Genomic DNA, 18,225 nt, shown 5'->3' with positions numbered 1-18,225 from the left:
GCGATGAAGTGGAGGATAAATGCGTGGCTGAGGGATTGGAGCAGGGGGCAGGGATTCAAGTTTTTGGATCATTGGGACCTCTTTTGGCGCAGGCGTGACCTGTACAAAAAGGACGGGTTACACTTGAATCCTAGGGGGACCAATATCCTGGCAGGGAGATTAGCGAGGGCTACTGAGGTGACTTTAAACGAGAATGGTTGGGGGGTGGGAATCAAATTAAAGAGGCTAGGCATGAGGAGGTTAGTTCACAACAGGGGGATGGGAACCAGTGCAGAGAGACAGAGGGGTGTAAAGTGAGGGTAGAAGCAAAAAGTACTAAGGGGAAAAGTAAAAGTGGCAGGCTGACAAATCCAGGGCAAGCATTAAAAAGGGCCACTTTTCAGCATAATTGTATAAGGGCTAAGAGAGTTGTAAAAGAGCGCCTGAAGGCTTTGTGTGTCAATGCAAGGAGCATTCGTAATAAGGTGGATGAATTGAAAGTGCAGATTGTTATTAATGATTATGATATAGTTGAGATCACAGAGACATGGCTCCAGGGTGACCAGGGATGGGAGCTCAACGTTCAGGGATATTCAATATTCAGGAGGGATAGACATGAAGGAAGGGGAGGTGGGGTGGCGTTGCTGGTTAAAGAAGAGATTAACGCAATAGAAAGGAAGGACATAAGCCGGGAAGATGTGGAATCGATATGGGTAGAGCTGCATAACACTAAGGGGCAGAAGACGCTCGTGGGAGTTGTGTACAGGCCACCTAACAGTAGTAGTGAGGTCGGAGATGGTATTAAACAGGAAATTAGAAATGTGTGCAATAAAGGAACAGCAGTTATAATAGGTGACTTCAATCTACATGTAGATTGGGTGAACCAAATTGGTAAAGGTGCTGAGGAAGAGAATTTCTTGGAATGTATGCGGGATGGTTTTTTGAACCAACATGTCGAGGAACCAACTAGAGAGCAGGATATTCTGGACTGGGTTTTGAGCAATGAGGAAGGGTTAATTAGCAATCTTGTCATGAGAGGCCCCTTGGGTAAGAGTGACCATAATATGGTGGAATTCTTCATTAAGATGGAGAGTGACATAGTTAATTCAGAAACAAAGGTTCTGAACTTAAAGAGGAGTAACTTTGAAGGAATGAGATGTGAATTAGCTAAGATAGACTGGCAAATGACACTTAAAAGATTGACGGTGGATATGCAATGGCAAGCATTTAAAGATTGCATGGATGAACTACAACAATTGTTCATCCCAGTGTGGCAAAAGAATAAATCAAGGAAGGTAGTGCACCCGTGGCTGACAAGAGAAATTAAGGATAGTATCAATTCCAAAGAAGAAGCATACAAATTAGCCAGAGAAAGTGGCTTACCTGAGGACTGGGAGAAATTCAGAGTTCAGCAGAGGAGGACAAAGGGCTTAATTAGGAAGGGGAAAAAAGATTGAGAGAAAACTGGCAGGGAACATAAAAACGGACTGTAAAAGCTTTTATAGATATGTAAAAAGGAAAAGACTGGTAAAGACAAATGTAGGTCCCCTGCAGACAGAAACAGGTGAATTGATTATGGGGAGCAAGGACATGGCAGACCAATTGAATAATTACTTTGGTTCTGTCTTCAGTAAGGAGGACATAAATAATCTTCCAGAAATAGTAGGGGATAGAGGGTCCAGTGAGATGGAGGAATTGAGCGAAATACATGTTAGTAGGGAAGTGGTGTTAGGTAAATTGAAGGGATTAAAGGCAGATAGATCCCCAGGGCCAGATGGTCTGCATCCCAGAGTGCTTAAGGAAGTAGCCCAAGAAATAGTGGATGCATTAGTGATAATTTTTCAAAACTCGTTAGATTCTGGACTAGTTCCTGAGGATTGGAGGGTGACTAATGTAACTCCACTTTTTAAAAAAGGAGGGAGAGACAAACCGGGGAATTATAGACCAGGTAGCCTAACGTCGGTGGTGGGGAAACTGCTGGAGTCAGTTATCAAGGATGTGATAACAGCACATTTGGAAAGCGGTGAAATCATCGGACAAAGTCAGCATGGATTTGTGAAAGGAAAATCATGTCTGACGAATCTCATAGAATTTTTTGAGGATGTAACTAGTAGAGTGGATAGGGGAGAACCAGTGGATGTGGTATATTTGGATTTTCAAAAGGCTTTTGACAAGGTCCCACACAGGAGATTAGTGTGCAAACTTAAAGCACACGGTATTGGGGGTAAGGTATTGGTGTGGGTGGAGAATTGGTTAGCAGACAGGAAGCAAAAAATGGGAATAAACGGGACCTTTTCAGAATGGCAGGCGGTGACTAGTGGGGTACCGCAAGGCTCAGTGCTGGGACCCCAGTTGTTTACAATATAAATGACTTGGATGAGGGAATTAAATGCAGCATCTCCAAGTTTGCGGATGACACGAAGCTGGGTGGCAGTGTTAGCTGTGAGGAGGATGCTAAGAGGATGCAGGGTGACTTGGATAGGTTGGGTGAGTGGGCAAATTCATGGCAGATGCATTTTAATGTGGATAAATGTGAAGTTATCCACTTTGGTGGCAAAAATAAGAAAACAGATTATTATCTGAATGGTGGCCGATTCGGAAAAGGGGAGGTGCAACGAGACCTGGGTGTCATTATACACCAGTCATTGAAAGTGGGCATGCAGGTACAGCAGGCGGTGAAAAAGGCGAATGGTATGCTGGCATTTATAGCGAGAGGATTCGAGTACAGGAGCAGGGAGGTACTACTGCAGTTGTACAAGGCCTTGGTGAGACCACACCTGGAGTATTGTGTGCAGTTTTGGTCCCCTAATCTGAGGAAAGACATCCTTACCATAGAGGGAGTACAAAGAAGGTTCACCAGATTGATTCCTGGGATGGCAGGACTTTCATATGAAGAAAGACTGGATGAACTGGGCTTGTACTCGTTGGAATTTAGAAGATTGAGGGGGGATCTGATTGAAACGTATAAGATCCTAAAGGGATTGGACAGGCTAGATGCAGGAAGATTGTTCCCGATGTTGGGGAAGTCCAGAACGAGGGGCCACAGTTTGAGGATAGAGGGGAAGCCTTTTAGGACCGAGATTAGGAAAAACTTCTTCACACAGAGAGTGGTGAATCTGTGGAATTCTCTGCCACAGGAAACAGCTGAGGCCAGTTCATTGGCTATATTTAAGAGGGAGTTAGATATGGCCCTTGTGGCTATGGGAATCAGGGGGTATGGAGGGAAGGCTGGGGCGGGGTGCTGAGTTGGATGATCAGCCATGATCATAATAAATGGCGGTGCAGGCTCGAAGGGCCGAATGGCCTACTCCTGCACCTATTTTCTATGTTTAAGTGCCGAGCAGCTGGAAAGAGAAATGGTGGTGTTCATTCACAGGCATGAGCACAGGTTCCACAAACACTCAATTCAGATCAGTTTCCCATAGTTAATACAGGCTCCAGCTAAAAATCTATGAAGATTGTTTTGATTCTTTGCATGTTCTCATAGAATTTGCTGATTTCTGATTCACTTGAATCCACAGCTCTTTATTGTGAGGATGAAGAGGGACACATCGTTAAGGACAGGACTTGCATTTTTGTCAGCAATCCTGTGGTAGGAGGCGTTGCTCATGTGACTGGATACACTGGAGATCATTGAACTGTTAGTGCTCAGGGTATTGATGAAGTATTTATTTATAATGTTCTGATATTATTTATTGTGGGATTTAATTTGGTGCACAGCAAGGGAATGTGTCAAAAAAGCCTTTCATCAATGCTCCATTAGAAACCATGATACCCATTTATCTGATCCATAAATAAGGCCAAAATCAGGCACTGTAATTAAACACTCATTGAGCCTTCCAACTGCACTGAACAATATTAATGCAACTATAAGAAGCTACTTGGATACATTCTCTCAGTGTTAATCCCGTAGATTTCTGTGCAAATGTCATGTGAAAATAAATTTGCTGTTGAATCTGTGAGCCAAGAACAGAGTTCCCATGATTTTCTTTTTTTTGTTTTTGTATTCCTTTTATTTATGTTCCCCTTGTATACTTGTGGTCCCTCCTGTCCTTATTTCTGAGTGAGGTATCCTTCTCACTGGCCTCGTTCTCACAGTCTTGGTGAAGATCTACTACAGTAGTTTGGTTGTGCAGATGGTCCCTTACCCATATTTCCTGGAAGGTTCAAAATAAAAGCTGAAATACAAATCAGATCATAGATTTAAAATGCACATCCTCAGTTGTTCAGACCTTACACAGTTTGAAATAGCTGGAACTCGGAAAAGAAACAAGGTAGTGGCTGTCTAGTGCTGTCAGAATATTGCAAATAGTTAAAATTTTGTGCCAAGTTTTGCTGCTGATATTTGGAAGACTGTCTGAAATAGTGTGCGTTATGTGGAAACACACATTGACGTAACTTCAGTAAGGTAGCGAACAAGTAAACATTTCCAGATCTAATCCTCAACTGAAAAATAAGCTGTTAATTGGAGCAGAATCAACTGAAAAAGTAAATGCTGCAAGAAATACTGACTTTCACCTTGCTTAAAAGTGGCGGGTATGTTCTGTGATCCAAAAGTCACCTTGAAGATAAAGCATTTTCAATTGAAATGACCTTCAATCATCACACAATCTGGTATGTGAACCACGCACCTATTTTTATAAACTTTGTTGTAATTTTGTTCTGCAAAATTAATACAGGTCGACTTCACTAATCTGACTACCTGTTATCTGGTTCATTCGATAATCCGCACTGATTTCAAATTTTCTGGGCCACCGTACCAATCTGCTGTGCATTATTTTGGTTGCACTAGATCTGTACACGTTGGCGTGCTCTTGTAAGCACAGAAGGCGATTCCTGCTTGTTTTCCTGCATTTATTAATATCATTTGCATGAGGCACGGCTGTCTGGCACCCGCCAACGGCGGGGGAGCTGACATGTGTTGGGTCGGTTGGTCCGCCTTCTCGCCCGCCTGCCGGCAGTCGTGCACTGCCCTCTGGCATCACCCGGCCGGCACTCCGTTCTCTTCTGCCTACAACCTCAGATCAGATGTGGTGACCCGCTGAATTTAAGCATATTACGAAGTGGAGGAAAATAAACTAACGAGGATTTCCTCAGTAACTGCAAGTGCAATGTAGTCTTTGAGGTAACTGCAAGTCTGAGTCTTTGCTATTGCTTAGCTCACGCTTAGTGCTGGTAGTGGGTGCGCTTTATTTTTTGCCGATGGGGAGGGGAGCCGGGGGAGGGGGGCTTTGGGGTTCTAACATTTAATTGTCATTCATTCTTTGGGGCACTCCTCTGTTTTCACAGGTGGTTGTGAAGAAAAAGCATTTCAGGATGTATATTGTATATATTTCTCTGACATTAAATGAACCTTTGAATCCTTCAATATTTTAAAGGTATGATGAGGCGGTTAGCTATTGCTTAATGTGATCCTTCTGTAATCCGGCATTTTCACTAATCCGGTACTCCTCAGGTCCCACTGGTGCCGAATTATAGAAGGTCAACCTGTACTGCCTTTGGATTAATACTTTATCAAAAGCCTGACAAGTGATTAATAACATATTGTGAAATATTTTGTGCTAAACTTTTGCTTGTCACCTTTGTGCTATTTATTTGCGCATTACTGAAGGGTAATCAAATATCCAATAGTGATTGCAGTTGATGGAATTGTTAGATGTGGTTGAAAGACTAATTCTTGGATCCCTGTGTTGAATAGTGATACTTGTGTTAATACTGATACTAGTCCAGAATGGCCTTTACATCTTTTGACAGAATAAAGGCTGCAATATAATCACTCACTGGCCAAATTCACTCCACAGCACAAATAGCTGTCCTTGGCAAAGGAGCAGCTATATCAAGAATCATTCCTGCCACAGATGATTAGTGAATATGCAATTCATTTACAATCTAGATTTCAAATTATCCCATACGAGGTACATATGAGAACTATTATGGCAGGGTCAAGTGACATCTTGCTGTCTTCCTCAATTTGACTGTACAAGGTTCTCATTCAGTAATCCTGGGCAAATGCTAAAGCAAATGACTCATTTGCTAGGGGTCAGTTTGCTAGATTGAGTTTTTATTCTCAAGCTGTAATTATTTTGTACAATGCTAAGTTATTAGTAAAGTGTTTGTGTGTTTAAGCTATTTGACCAACATTCTGTTGGTCCATAGTGCCACTGGAACTGTTGTTGGGATGCAGGCTCTTGTCGAAGATGCAAGCTCCTGAACTGGAACCTAGTTTACCAATAGCTATTCACCATGTTTGCTCCCTGTTCATTGCACTACACAGGTTAGATTTTAACTGCTTTTCTAATCAGGGGCAGTTTGATTTCTGATGGAAAAGATGACTGGCCCAAGCTGCCAGCTTGACTCAGGGACATTGTAGCCCAAATCCATGCTAACATTCCCACGATCACCTCCTACAGCACATTCTCGTTGTCTCTGAGCAGTTAGAATTGCTATTGCTGCATCACTATTATTCCCATTAAATTCATAAATATTCGATTTACAAGCAACTACACGAGTTAAAAAGAACTGAATGTTGAAACTAACATTTTCACTGAATCGTGTGAAACAATAATTTAGAATAATTGCGAATCAAATTTCAGCACAAGTTTGTGTTAAATCTATCGATTTTAAAAAATCTTACTTATCTATTTTCATTGTTCTCAGCTGTGTCCTGTTACACTGTCAATTGACTTTAAAATGTTGGCAATATTAAATAACAGACTTATGTTAAAATCAAAATATGCCACTGGGTTCAATAAAATCTCACGAATCATTCTTTTGTTGTATGTGCATAATGCTTGCTCAACAGTGTCTTATTTCTGATGTGGTTTTTTGCTGCTTTGTAAATCTTTGTTAGAAACATAGCTTCTTGCCTGGCTTTCTGTAACCTTTTGTAACAGTTTTGGGGTAGGCCTCAGGAGAAAGGAAATGCTACAACCTCTTATTGATTAAGGTTACACGGGCAATTGGAAAATAATTGGGGGGGGGAACGTCGACTCAGACCATGAGAGGCCTGCGTCAGGCATTTTCATGCCTTACAAGGCGCAGATTGGAAGTGTGTGTGGGGTGCCACTCGCACAGATTAGAGCAATGTGTGATTAAGTGCCTTGCTCAAGAACACAAACACACTGTCACAGCTGAGGCTCTAGTGACCTTCAAATCACTAGACGAACACCTTAACCACTTGGCCACGTGCCCAACAAAATAATAGAATCAGTGGATAGAAAATAGGGTCAATGTCTTAAGATTATAACCAGCAAGATGAAGGTGAATCTTATTTGGACTTTCAGAAACCTTTGATAGTGCTACAAAACTTTAAATGCAAATGACAGAATGGGTTTTTAGAGGGAGCCAGTTTTTATTATTCTTGCAATAGGATGGTGATGGAATATGTATGCTATTTCATTTAGCTAAATTGTTGATCTTACTATTTCCATATTTTATTCCCAAAGTGTTTGTCATTTAGACAAAGAATCAGAGAGCTAAAAGACATTATGTGGAAAATGGTTAAAAATTAGTAGGCTTTAGGTATTTGATAGAATGAGCAGAGATAAATTATAAGCTCTGGTACTCTAACCCAAGTAGCTTAAACTAGCCTCAATAATGCGCATAAGTATGAATCAGAATGTAAAGAAAAATCAATCTATCTGGAAATAGACCTGAATCTAAAATCTTGATACTTATTTCCTCAACTCTTCTAAGGTCTTGTAAATTTTTCTCTACACCCTTAATGTTTCCTTGTTTGTAACACTTCATCTGCCCTTAATCTCTCTGCAACCTCCACTGCTGATTGTTGTTTCTTATTGGTTTATCAGTTTTAAATCATACACTTAACTGTAGCTGCTCTTTACTATTCAGAACATTTCTTTTTGTTGAAGGGTTCTGTTGTGGTTCAATCAACCAGTTTACTAAAATTTCTGCCTGAACAAGTCCACTGCCTGACCTTGCCAAAGTGTACTCACTGCCTTGCAATTGTTCTCGCCTTTTATCTGCTTTTTAATATGGTGGTCACCAACAAGAATAAGCAAAGAAAGAAAATGAAAAAAATACTGGCAATCTGAAATAAAGCTACAGACGATACCACACATTCAGTGACTATGGTGAAGAAGCAGCTTCTGTTCCTCTTCAACCAGGAACCAGACATCTTCTGCAAGCTGTAGCCAAAATAAACAAACATGGTAGATGTAAGAGCCCAGCTGATTGATGCAAATCCACTGGGGAAACTCTAGAGAGCAAGTAACAGATAACTCAGACAATAACCTTGTGAGTGAATATCTCCAACTGATGGAATTAAAAGAAATTGCCCTGGGATAGAAAGTAGATCTAAGGAGCTAATGGAATGACAGATGTTGAAAGTATTCCATGGGTGTCTGATTCACAGGTCCTGGTTATGCTGGAGCATTTAACAGGACTTCCCTACAGTGGATAATCGTAGGAAGCTGGAAGACAGTTGCTACAGCTATGGTGTGATGTGGCGTTCAGGAAGATCCTTCTGTTGCTGAGCTATGGACACCTGAGATCAGTGGATGTCCACTGTCTCCAGAAAAAAGCATAGGAGGTGACCCTCTCAGAATTCGGAGCAAGATCTTACAGTTAGAGGCTTTATCACACAATGTGGGAAGAACGTTGATGGGAACAACAACAATCCCTTTCATGCACTAGATGTTCTAAGGACAAAACAAATGTAAAACACTGGAAACCAGCAGCAGATCAGGCAGCATATGTGAAAAGATTAATATTTCAGATTGAAGACAGTTTGTCAGAAAAGAGAGGGGAAAAAAAAACTTGTGATAAGTTTCAGAGGTGTGGGGAATGCCTATGAAGGTCACTGGGGAGGGCTGGAGGTCCTTGGATTAATGGTAGTGGCAGTTAACGAGTGGTAAATGTTGTTCCTCAATATTGTTTTGAGCCTGTTAGTAACAGGAGATCACATCAGAAAGGTCCAAATGGGAAGGGGACAGCAAGTTAAAGTGGCAGCAAGGGGGAGCTCTTGGTCAACTCCTGTTCTCATGCCAGCTGTATTTGGTTTTCTGCTATAGATGCAGAAGAACAAATGAATCACTGCTTCACCTAGAAAGACTTGTTTTTCACAATGGGAAGGGCAGGCATGAAAGGATGGGCGTTGCATCTGCTGTAGTTAAATGGCAAAGGGCTGGTGAGAAGGGTTGTTGAAGGAAGAGCGAACAAAGAAATCATAATCTACTGACTGGGGTGGTGTACCTGATGGTGAAATTTCATTGGAGTTGCAGAATTTATGAGGGATGATCTGTTAAATGTGGGGGTCAATGCTGCAGAAGGAGGGGAATGTGCTTCTCTGTCCAGAAAGAGAAGGGGCTGAAAGCAGAGGTGTGAAGAGGGCAACAGAGTTCTGGAAGAAGGAAGACACTTCAGAAGCACGTGTATGGAAAGCTTCTTCACTGGACAGAGAGGGAGGAGGTCCAGTCCAGGTGGCTGTGATGGATGTTTGTTGCTTAGTTCAGACCAACAGATGGATGAGAGTGTGTAAGATGGCTACAGGTAAAGCAACAGAGGAGATCCACTAAGATGGGATGGTGTGTGGTACATGGGAAGGATACAGGAAGATCACAAGCAGAAGGCTAATGGAGGGAGGGGTGCTCTGACGGATTGGGATGGTGAAAGTAGTTACAGGGCAGGGTGCACTTAGTCAAAGGATGAGATGGGATGAGCCCCCAGTTCAGGAAGAAAGAAGGGAAGCTAGTGACAGGCTATGTTTCAAAACATGGCACAGTTCTCTGGAGCGGCTGATACAGCAAATTTTTATTATTAAATTCAGAGTTTTAAAGAGGTTAATTTTTAAGATCAAGAATCTTTTGAGGACCTATTTTCCAAATAGTGATACAGATTCTGTTTGTATGGAATTTGAGGAAAGATTTAAACCAACAATAATCACAATGCACAAAATGTTAACAAATTTCAGTTTTTACATCAATTTATACACATATTACAGATAACAAAAAAAAATTCCAGACTGTAAGTTAGACTAACCAAGCTCATCGATGCTAAACTACACCTTGTGAAGTAAGTAAAACCAGGCAATTGGGGTCGCTTTCACTTTACAAATAAAACAGTAATACAGATAATGTAAAAGCAGAAAACCTATACACCTTAAAATTATCCCAATCCCACTGATGCAATGCAGAATGGAGACAAATTCATAGATCTTAATAATCAGCTGACCATGGGTAGACTTTCATGCCTTGATAATTCAGTAATTCAATTATGAATGTTTCTGAGGTTGAAAAATACAATTACACTGTTTGTCTAAGGCTTTTGGTTCAGAATAAAGTGACACAGTTTGCGAATTGATCAAAGATTATCTAAGGACATTATCCTCGTGTGTAACTGATGTTTCAGTCCCGAATAATAAAATCAAATTGTTTTAAGTAAAATAAATAACTTTTGGAGTAAAGCCAAAATACAACTGAAATCAGAGATATCAGATTTCTGAATGGTCCATGAACAATACCTCACTATTTTCCTCTCTTAGCACTAGTTATTTTTCAAATATATTTCTTATTGTAACTTAGTATTTTTAATGTATTGCTCTGTACTGCTGCCGCAAAACAACAAATTTCATCACATACATCAGTGATAATAAACCTGATTCTGAAGGTTTGGAGGCAGAGTCGAGAAACAGACAACCCTTCATCCATATTTAGAATTTTGTTGCTGCTAAGTAACACGCATGTATTTTGTGGACGGAGGAATGCATTGGGAAAAGTTTCTAGTGCTAGCAAAAGTGGCCTTTATAATGCAGCAGTGAGTTACTGTACCGTGTACACGGATGCAGAGGTGAGTTACATTGTGCACACAGTTATTTATAATATACTGAATTTCAATAACTTTTCTTGACTTCGATACTGGGAAACAAATTCCTTTAAAGAAAAATGACATCCAGCTATGCCCTCACCAGTGATGAGGGTATTGAAACACAATATATGGCATGGCTGGGTCCTGTTACTGATCCTGAAGAATCAGTCAAGTTACACTGTCCCCAGCTCTCTGCTCTGTGCCTGAGCCAGATGAATGGACACAGTGAATGAAACTTTGGATCACAGCTGATCACCAAGAGCATATTTTATTTAAGCTTCAGTTCCTGTGCAGGGGCCTGCTATAGTGTGGTTAACTCTATGTTGTAGGAAGTTACCGATGCAGGTCCACATCATTCTTGCTCAGCAATTCAGAGCCCAAGTGCATCACTATATCACAGTGAAATTAGCACCCTCTGAACCCCAGGCAGATGGACAATGTGTAGGTAGACATGGCCCACGTGAATAGTAGAATACAGTTACATACAGACACCAACATGTAGAGGTGGCTGTTATCAGTTTGGCTAGGTATTTACTGCAGCATCAGATCAACAGAAGCTTGTGGGTGAGAAATTAGGAAATATGGATTCAAATTGGGTAAAAAGAGATCAGCTATAATTGGTGTTACAGAAAATGGGTTTTAAAATTTTCAATGGTTCTGCAATGTCAACCCCATTCTTTGCCCGCTGGTTGGATAATTTTTGTTCCATTGCAAAACTGTGTACTACAAAGTAAAAATCACAGCAAAGACAAGTTTAAAAATACTAATTGTTCCTATTGTGGGAGGATTTGGATATTAAAAAAAAATACATCTGAAAACATTTACAACAGATATTTTCCAGTCTTTTTAAAAGAAAACTGAAGAAATAACTTAGAAAATGACATGGGTCTTCAGTGGTCAATGAAAAATAAAGAACACTTTTAAGTTAACTTTTTATCCAATAAAACTGATGGGCTAAAAGTTCACATGAAATCAGTTGAAGAAAATTCAGTTTACACAGTGCACACGTTCAAACCTGAACCCTCCAGAGTCCCAATCATTCTGTTAACTACTTTGCTAAATACACTCTACCAGAGTTGATGCAAAACCTTTAAGGTTTGCTCATTGTTGTGTCTGATTTTAATTACATAGAAGTGAAAGGCTTATTAATTGCATTGAACCCAATAAATAAGTTACATAAAGGAGCTTCAAAAATGGAATATTTAAGCTTCCCAGCTCACTTTAAACATTGTGACAAAGTTGAGAACAGATAGGTGAATGGCTGATGGTAGATGACAGATACTATGAGAACAGGGATTTATGATTCTGGTTTAAGTTCCCTGGTGAGAGTGGCCGGCTGTGTTAACGGCACCAACGTACAATCAGCAGACCAACAAGCTTCAAAATCTAGTGTGAAGATATGCTCTTTGCAAAAACTAGTCATTTCAAAGCAATAAAATGTGTCAGATTTTCTGTGGGATGCCATGATTTGAGTATGAGGACCAGTGATCTGTGTTACTGTCAGCAGAGAATAGCTCGGGAGAGTTGCTTTCCTAAAACTCAGTGTTTAGTAGACTGAGGGGAATGGCTGAACATGTTTAACATGTACAATTACAGTGAATGGAAAGTGCACACGTGCCATCAAGATAAAGCCAGCAGCCTTTGCTCCAAGGGATTACACAGCTCCCCTTTTCTGGAGACTACTTGTCACATTTGAAGCATGTGACAACTCCCCAGCTGGAGCCAGAAGAACCACTGATCAAAAACAAAATTACTCAGGAAATGTAGACAAGAAAAAGAGACGAATGTTTAGAACTTATTGCTTGAGTGCAAAATCTGTTTGTTCACATGTTCTAGAGTTGTGCTGTTTATAAACACTTCAGTTTTGTGGAATGGTTTCAATCACGGTTCAAAAGACCAAATGAGGAGGGAAGAATGTGACACGAAGCTCCAGGAAAGCCCACACAACTGTCTGTTTTCTACCATCAGACTTGCTAGTTTCCAAAAGTACAAAAGTTACCTGCTCAAGAACAAATAAGGCTGCAGAACCAGAAACATGCATGTGTAATTAGAAAGTAGTGTAATGTTTTTAAAAAACTGCTGTGTGACACCTACAGCAAGTAGACAAGGTACTTTACTGAGGTTAATTTGTCTATTTAGTAATTGCAAGTAAAATGTTTGATGTCACTTAACCATCAGTAGCAAAAATAGTTATAAATGACAGATTTTAAAAGTCAGTTCACAGTGTCTGGGTCTCTGACCAGTGCAGGCACATTTCATCCATTATCCCAGTAAATTTCCCTAAGGCACAGTGAAATGCATGTACTGGGTTCCCTGATGTATAACATACCCCACTAACGGGACACAATTATCACTAGCTGTTGGGCAGCTAGGTTATTTTTTAAATGGGTAAAATAATGATCTAATAAGGCAATTATCACTCGCTAAGTAACAGCATGTTTGGCCAAAGAGGCTTCCACAGTGAGTCCCATAGAATCGGTCCAAAGCGGACAGGATTGGTTAGTTACTGGGTTCATCCAAATGAACCTCAACACTCCTTCCTGAGCAGTGATGGTTGTCATTATGGACAAGTTCATGTCTCCATTCAGCTGGTCTCCCAGCCGTAGGAAGTGAAGTACTGGAAAAGTAAGATCTTACGGTCATTTCACTAATTCACCACCCACATGCCTCTGGCCTGTCTCGAGACTCTGAGGAGAGTGTGGTGGACCCTATGTAGAAGCTTCATTCTACCTAGCCAACCACCATAGCCCTGACTTGGCCAATACACCTCCTAGCTCAGGAAGAGTTAAATGAAATATTTTAACAACAGAACTATCCCCAGAGAGAATGGAATGGTTCAGCCAGCCTCCTGAGTGTGAGGGTAGATGGGAGAGTGACAAAAGCAATTACAAAATTAAAAGGTTCTCTTCTATTTGCAAAAATAGAATGTTGAATTAGTTTCCTGCCATTCTCAAATTAGTAGCCAGTTAAAATCCCAGTGGATCTGCAATAATGAATTTATATAGAATGACTAAAGCAGCACTATAAACCAGTACCCTAAACCATTTAAACAGTCATTGCAAAATAGCTTGGACTCTGTGCACTAACCACCTACAGTTATTCAATTGCAGTGGACATGGCCTCCTCTGGCTCACGTTCTTCCTCTGGGTCACATGACAATGCCATTGCAGCCACCTATAGAGGGTTGGAGTGTTTAAGCACTGGTCTAACACGTGCACCTTCTGCAATTAGTTTCTGTGATCTTTATGTCGAGCTCAGCCAGAACCTGGAGAATGGGGTATTCTTCTGCCCCAGACATAGTGCCAAAGCGGGTGTTTCATTGGAGGTTTTGACCTTTTCAGTCTGATTATATTGAATTCATTAATTCCTGGTGAGTGGAGACTTCCATCTCTTGAAGGGAATGGTTGAGGTCCACACGCTCTCGCTTGACAGGAGGTTCACTCACACCTCTCAGTTCTGCATCCACCTCGCTCTCCAGCCCACTTCCATCATCTGTTCAAAAATTCATTGAACACAATCACAACATGCAACATAGTCCCTGTTATAACTGGACATATAATGCCAGGGATCTCCAGACCTGGAACTTGGAGATGCCCAAGGCAGTCTACATCAAGAAAGTTCTTACCTTTCTCCATCTGTAGAGGAGACATGGAGCTCAGATCACCAAACTACAAGAAGCAGAACATATGGAATTAGAATGCTTAGCTCTCCTGTCCAGTCATATTTACTCTAGAGACCACTTAATATTTCTCTTCAAATTAGACTGACCAAAAAAATCATGGTAACTCCCGTCAGATTTTCGATTGAAGGTTAGTTTTAAAAAAAAATCAGCTCTATCCAAGAGAGTTAGGAAGTCATGCTGCAGCTGTGTAGTTTAAATAGGCCACATTTGAAGCATTTGAAACAGAAAGGCTGTGGACTCTCGATGGTGGAGAAGAGGTGCACCTCTTGGATTAACAATACAGAGAAGTTGGACAGACTTGGACTGTTTTCTCTGGCGTGTGGGAGGCTGAGAGGTGATGATAGAAACCTATAAAGTGTCAATTCTATGTTTATTTAGTGATACAGTGGAACAGCCCCTTCCAGTCCAAGCAACCCACCTGCTTAAGTCTAGTTTAAACACGGGACAACTTACAAATGCAAATTAACCTGCTAACTGGTACGTCTTTGGACTGGGAGGAAACCCACGCATTCACAGGAAGAATGTACGAACTTTCTTACAGAAGATGCTGGAATTGAACTCTGAACTCCGACACCCCTAGCTGTAATAGTGTCGCGCTAACCGCTACCATGGCGCCCCAAGGATAGAACCGTCAAATACTAGAGGGGATAGCTTTAAGGTGAATGGGGTAAAATTCAAAGATTTATGACACAAATTCTTTTATGCAGGTTGTGGAAAGTGCCTGGAATGCCAAGAGAGGTGTTGGAAGTAGATAGGAGACTTTTAGACAGACATGTACAGGCAGGGAATGATGAGATATGGACCACATGCAAGCAAATGAAATTACTTAAACTGATAGGCACACAGGTGCTGGGCTGAAGGGCCTGTTCTGTTACCCCAACCCTCATTTTCACATCATGTGATGCCTCTGTGATGTCAAAGTACTTCCCCTGAATTTAGTGTGATTTATTTTATTTATTCACTATTTATTTAGAGATACAGTGCAAAATAGACCCTTCCAACCCTAGCCTAGTCTAATCACGGAACAAATTAGCCTACTAACTGGTATGTCTTTAGACCGTGGGAGGAAGCTGAAGGACCCTTGAAAACCCATGCATTTCATGTTGGAATTGGACCTTGAACTCCGACTCCCTGTGACTGTAGGTTTCCTTTGGTGGCTCCAATTTTTTCCTAAATCTCAAGAGGGTCAACCTGGACAGGCAGGTTTGTGGATCTTGGGTAGGAGGTAGAAACAATAGGTGCAGGGTGTGGGAACTATGAGGTTGATAGCAGTGGATGGGAGATCCCCAGAGCTAATAAGGTCAGTGATGGTGTGGGAGACAATGGCCGGGTGCTCCCTGGTGGGATCCCATTCGGGGTAAGTAAGAGGAGGTATCTGAGAGTTGTCACTGGGCCTCAGCAAGGTAGGGTCAGTCTGCCAGAGTACTACAGCATTCCCTTTACCTACGGGCTTAAAGGCGAGGTTAGGATTAGTGTGGAGGGCAGAACGTTCGGAAGGGTTGAGAATGGAATTGGAGAGAGGAGTGTTGAAGTCGAGACGGTTGATGTCCCATTGGCAGTTGGCAATGAAAAGGTCTAGAGTGGGCAGAAGACCAGGGCAACGTGTCCAGGAAGAGGAGGAGGGTTGAAGACAGCAGAAGGAGTCATCAGTGCGGGGTGGAGAGTCCTTCCCAAAGAAGTAGGCTCGGAGATGGAAGACAGAGCATTAGCTTGCATTTTATCTATTTCCACAACCCTGCTCTTACCTTCTCTCTTCCTGGACAGTGCAAATGAATGACTGCTTCACCTGCAAGTAGTGTTCAGGTATTCAGATGGTGGGAAGGACAGAGGTCACCAGGGAGTCATAAAGGGTGCAGAGGGATCCTTCCAAAATACTGAAAAGGGAGTGGGTTCCCGGGGCCTCGCCCTTCATAACACATTTAAAAGATCATTCTCTGCTACATCTCCAACAAAATTCCACCATCAGACACATTCACCTCAACTCCATTTTCAAAATTTCAGAAGGATCATTCTGTCCCCTTTATAAGTCCCTTGTCATGTCTGCCCTTCCCACCATCTATACACTTGAACGCTGCCTCTAGGTGAAGTAGCCTTTTCACAGTGTGGTCTCCTCGACACACTGCCTAGTCCCATCGATCTGTACCCGTCATAGCCCTCCATATCCCTCTCATTCATGTACCTATCCAAATTTCCCTCGTGTTGATATCGAACCCGCTGGCGGCTCGATCCACACTTGCACCACCCTCTGAGTGAAGAAGTTCCTTCTGACGTTTCTCTTAAACATTTCAACTTCCACCTTAAACCCATGACCTCTAGTTGCAGTTTCACTCAGCCTCAGGGGAAAAAGCCTGCTTGTATTTACCCGATCTATATCCCTCAAAATTTTGTAGACCACTATCAAATTTCCCCTCAGTTTTGTATGTCTCAGGGAATAAATTCCTAACCTATTCCACCTTTCCCTGTAACTCAAACCCCACAATGGTCTTATAAATTCTCTCTGTTCTCTTTCAATCAGGTAGGTGACCAGAATTGTATGCAATATTCAAATTTGACCTCACCAACTCATATACAATTTCAACATAACAAGCTTCTACTCAAGCCCAATGTGCTTCATAAAGCTTTCTTTATGATCTTAACTAACTGTGGTGGCACTTTCAAGGAATTATGGATCTGTATTCTCAGATTGCTTTGTCCTACCGCTCACAATGTAAGATCTATCCTTCCCGTTGCTGACACTTTAACTCTCCACCTTACTCCACTCTGACTTACCAGTCTGTGGTCTCCTGCACTGTTACATTGAGGCAAAATGCAGGCCTGAGGAAAAACATCTCACTCTCTCTCTCTAGGCATGCTGCAATCTGTAGGCATTTATAATGAAATCTCCAAAATCAGGCAACCATATCAGTATCAGAATGGGACATCAGAGTTGGTCTTCATTTGGCCTCTGTTTTCCTCCTTCCTGCCAGTGGATTGGACCACTGGGCATGTCCCTCACACCTGCTATTAGCAATACAAAACAAAGTGGAACTTGGTCTACACATTTCTGTTCTGCCCATCCCTTCCTTTACTGTAACTGAAGACTACCTTATTCCCTCTGTTCCCCAGTTCTGATAAAGGGTCACAATCTAGAACATCAGCTGACATCTTCCTACAGCTGCCATCTTACACGCTGAGATTTTCCAGCATTCTGTTTTTGTTTCAGATTTCCAGCATCTAGAGCTTTTCTAATTTTCACAGCTAGATTGTTGATAAGCGGGGGTATGAAAGGTGACTGGGACAGGTGGGAATGCAGAGTCATAGCAATACAGCGCGGATACACACTGTCATTCCGGCAGCCCTATCACTGGCAGGAGCAGCACACAGTGAGGAGGTTACTCACAGGTTGAAAGTGCTCATTTAAACGGAGAGCTTCACAGGTGTTTGGTGTCATTCTGCGGCCCAATCAGCAGCGGCAGCAGCTCAGAGAGGAGTAAATAAGTGTGCAGCTTACCCAGCGGAGCAGCCGTTGGGGGTAGGCCAGTGGTGAGAGTAGGAGTGTCAGGCTCGGAAGAAGCATTGGCTCTGGGTGATTTGTCCAGGTAAGTTTCTGTTAAGTTTCCCATTTTTCTTACTGTGTCGGAGGTACTTAGTATAGTTTAAGATAGATACTTTATTATTCCCAAAGGCAATTACAGTGTCACTGCAGCATTACAAGTGCACAGATATAAATATTAGAAGAGAAATAGAAAAATAAGTTACCA

The 18,225-nt window shown here is 41.7% G+C and overlaps 2 protein-coding genes across 5 annotated transcripts in view; one reads left to right on the top strand and one right to left on the bottom strand.

The window, feature by feature from the left end:
- The window catches only part of LOC140188270 (low-density lipoprotein receptor-like), a 134,317-nt gene extending 129,136 nt beyond the window's left edge, over nucleotides 1–5,181 (top strand). Inside the window, exon 13 of the mRNA XM_072244363.1 lies at nucleotides 3,501–5,181. Coding sequence (XP_072100464.1) covers nucleotides 3,501–3,513 — 13 coding nt within the window. The 3' untranslated portion in view covers nucleotides 3,514–5,181. The remainder of the gene's footprint in view (nucleotides 1–3,500) is intronic.
- A 4,723-nt stretch (nucleotides 5,182–9,904) lies between these two features.
- The window catches only part of rfx2 (regulatory factor X, 2 (influences HLA class II expression)), a 221,387-nt gene continuing 213,066 nt past the window's right edge, over nucleotides 9,905–18,225 (bottom strand). For all 4 annotated transcript variants that reach the window (XM_072244689.1, XM_072244688.1, XM_072244691.1 and 1 more), the window contains 2 exons: nucleotides 14,429–14,471; nucleotides 9,905–14,295 (listed from right to left, as the gene is read on the bottom strand). In XM_072244689.1, coding sequence (XP_072100790.1) covers nucleotides 14,150–14,295; nucleotides 14,429–14,471 — 189 coding nt within the window. In that variant the 3' untranslated portion in view covers nucleotides 9,905–14,149. The remainder of the gene's footprint in view (nucleotides 14,296–14,428; nucleotides 14,472–18,225) is intronic.

Source organism: Mobula birostris, chromosome 26, assembly GCF_030028105.1.
Source record: "Mobula birostris isolate sMobBir1 chromosome 26, sMobBir1.hap1, whole genome shotgun sequence".
NCBI classification, from domain to species: Eukaryota; Metazoa; Chordata; class Chondrichthyes; order Myliobatiformes; family Myliobatidae; genus Mobula; species Mobula birostris.
This window is presented reverse-complemented; position numbering and strand designations above follow the sequence as displayed.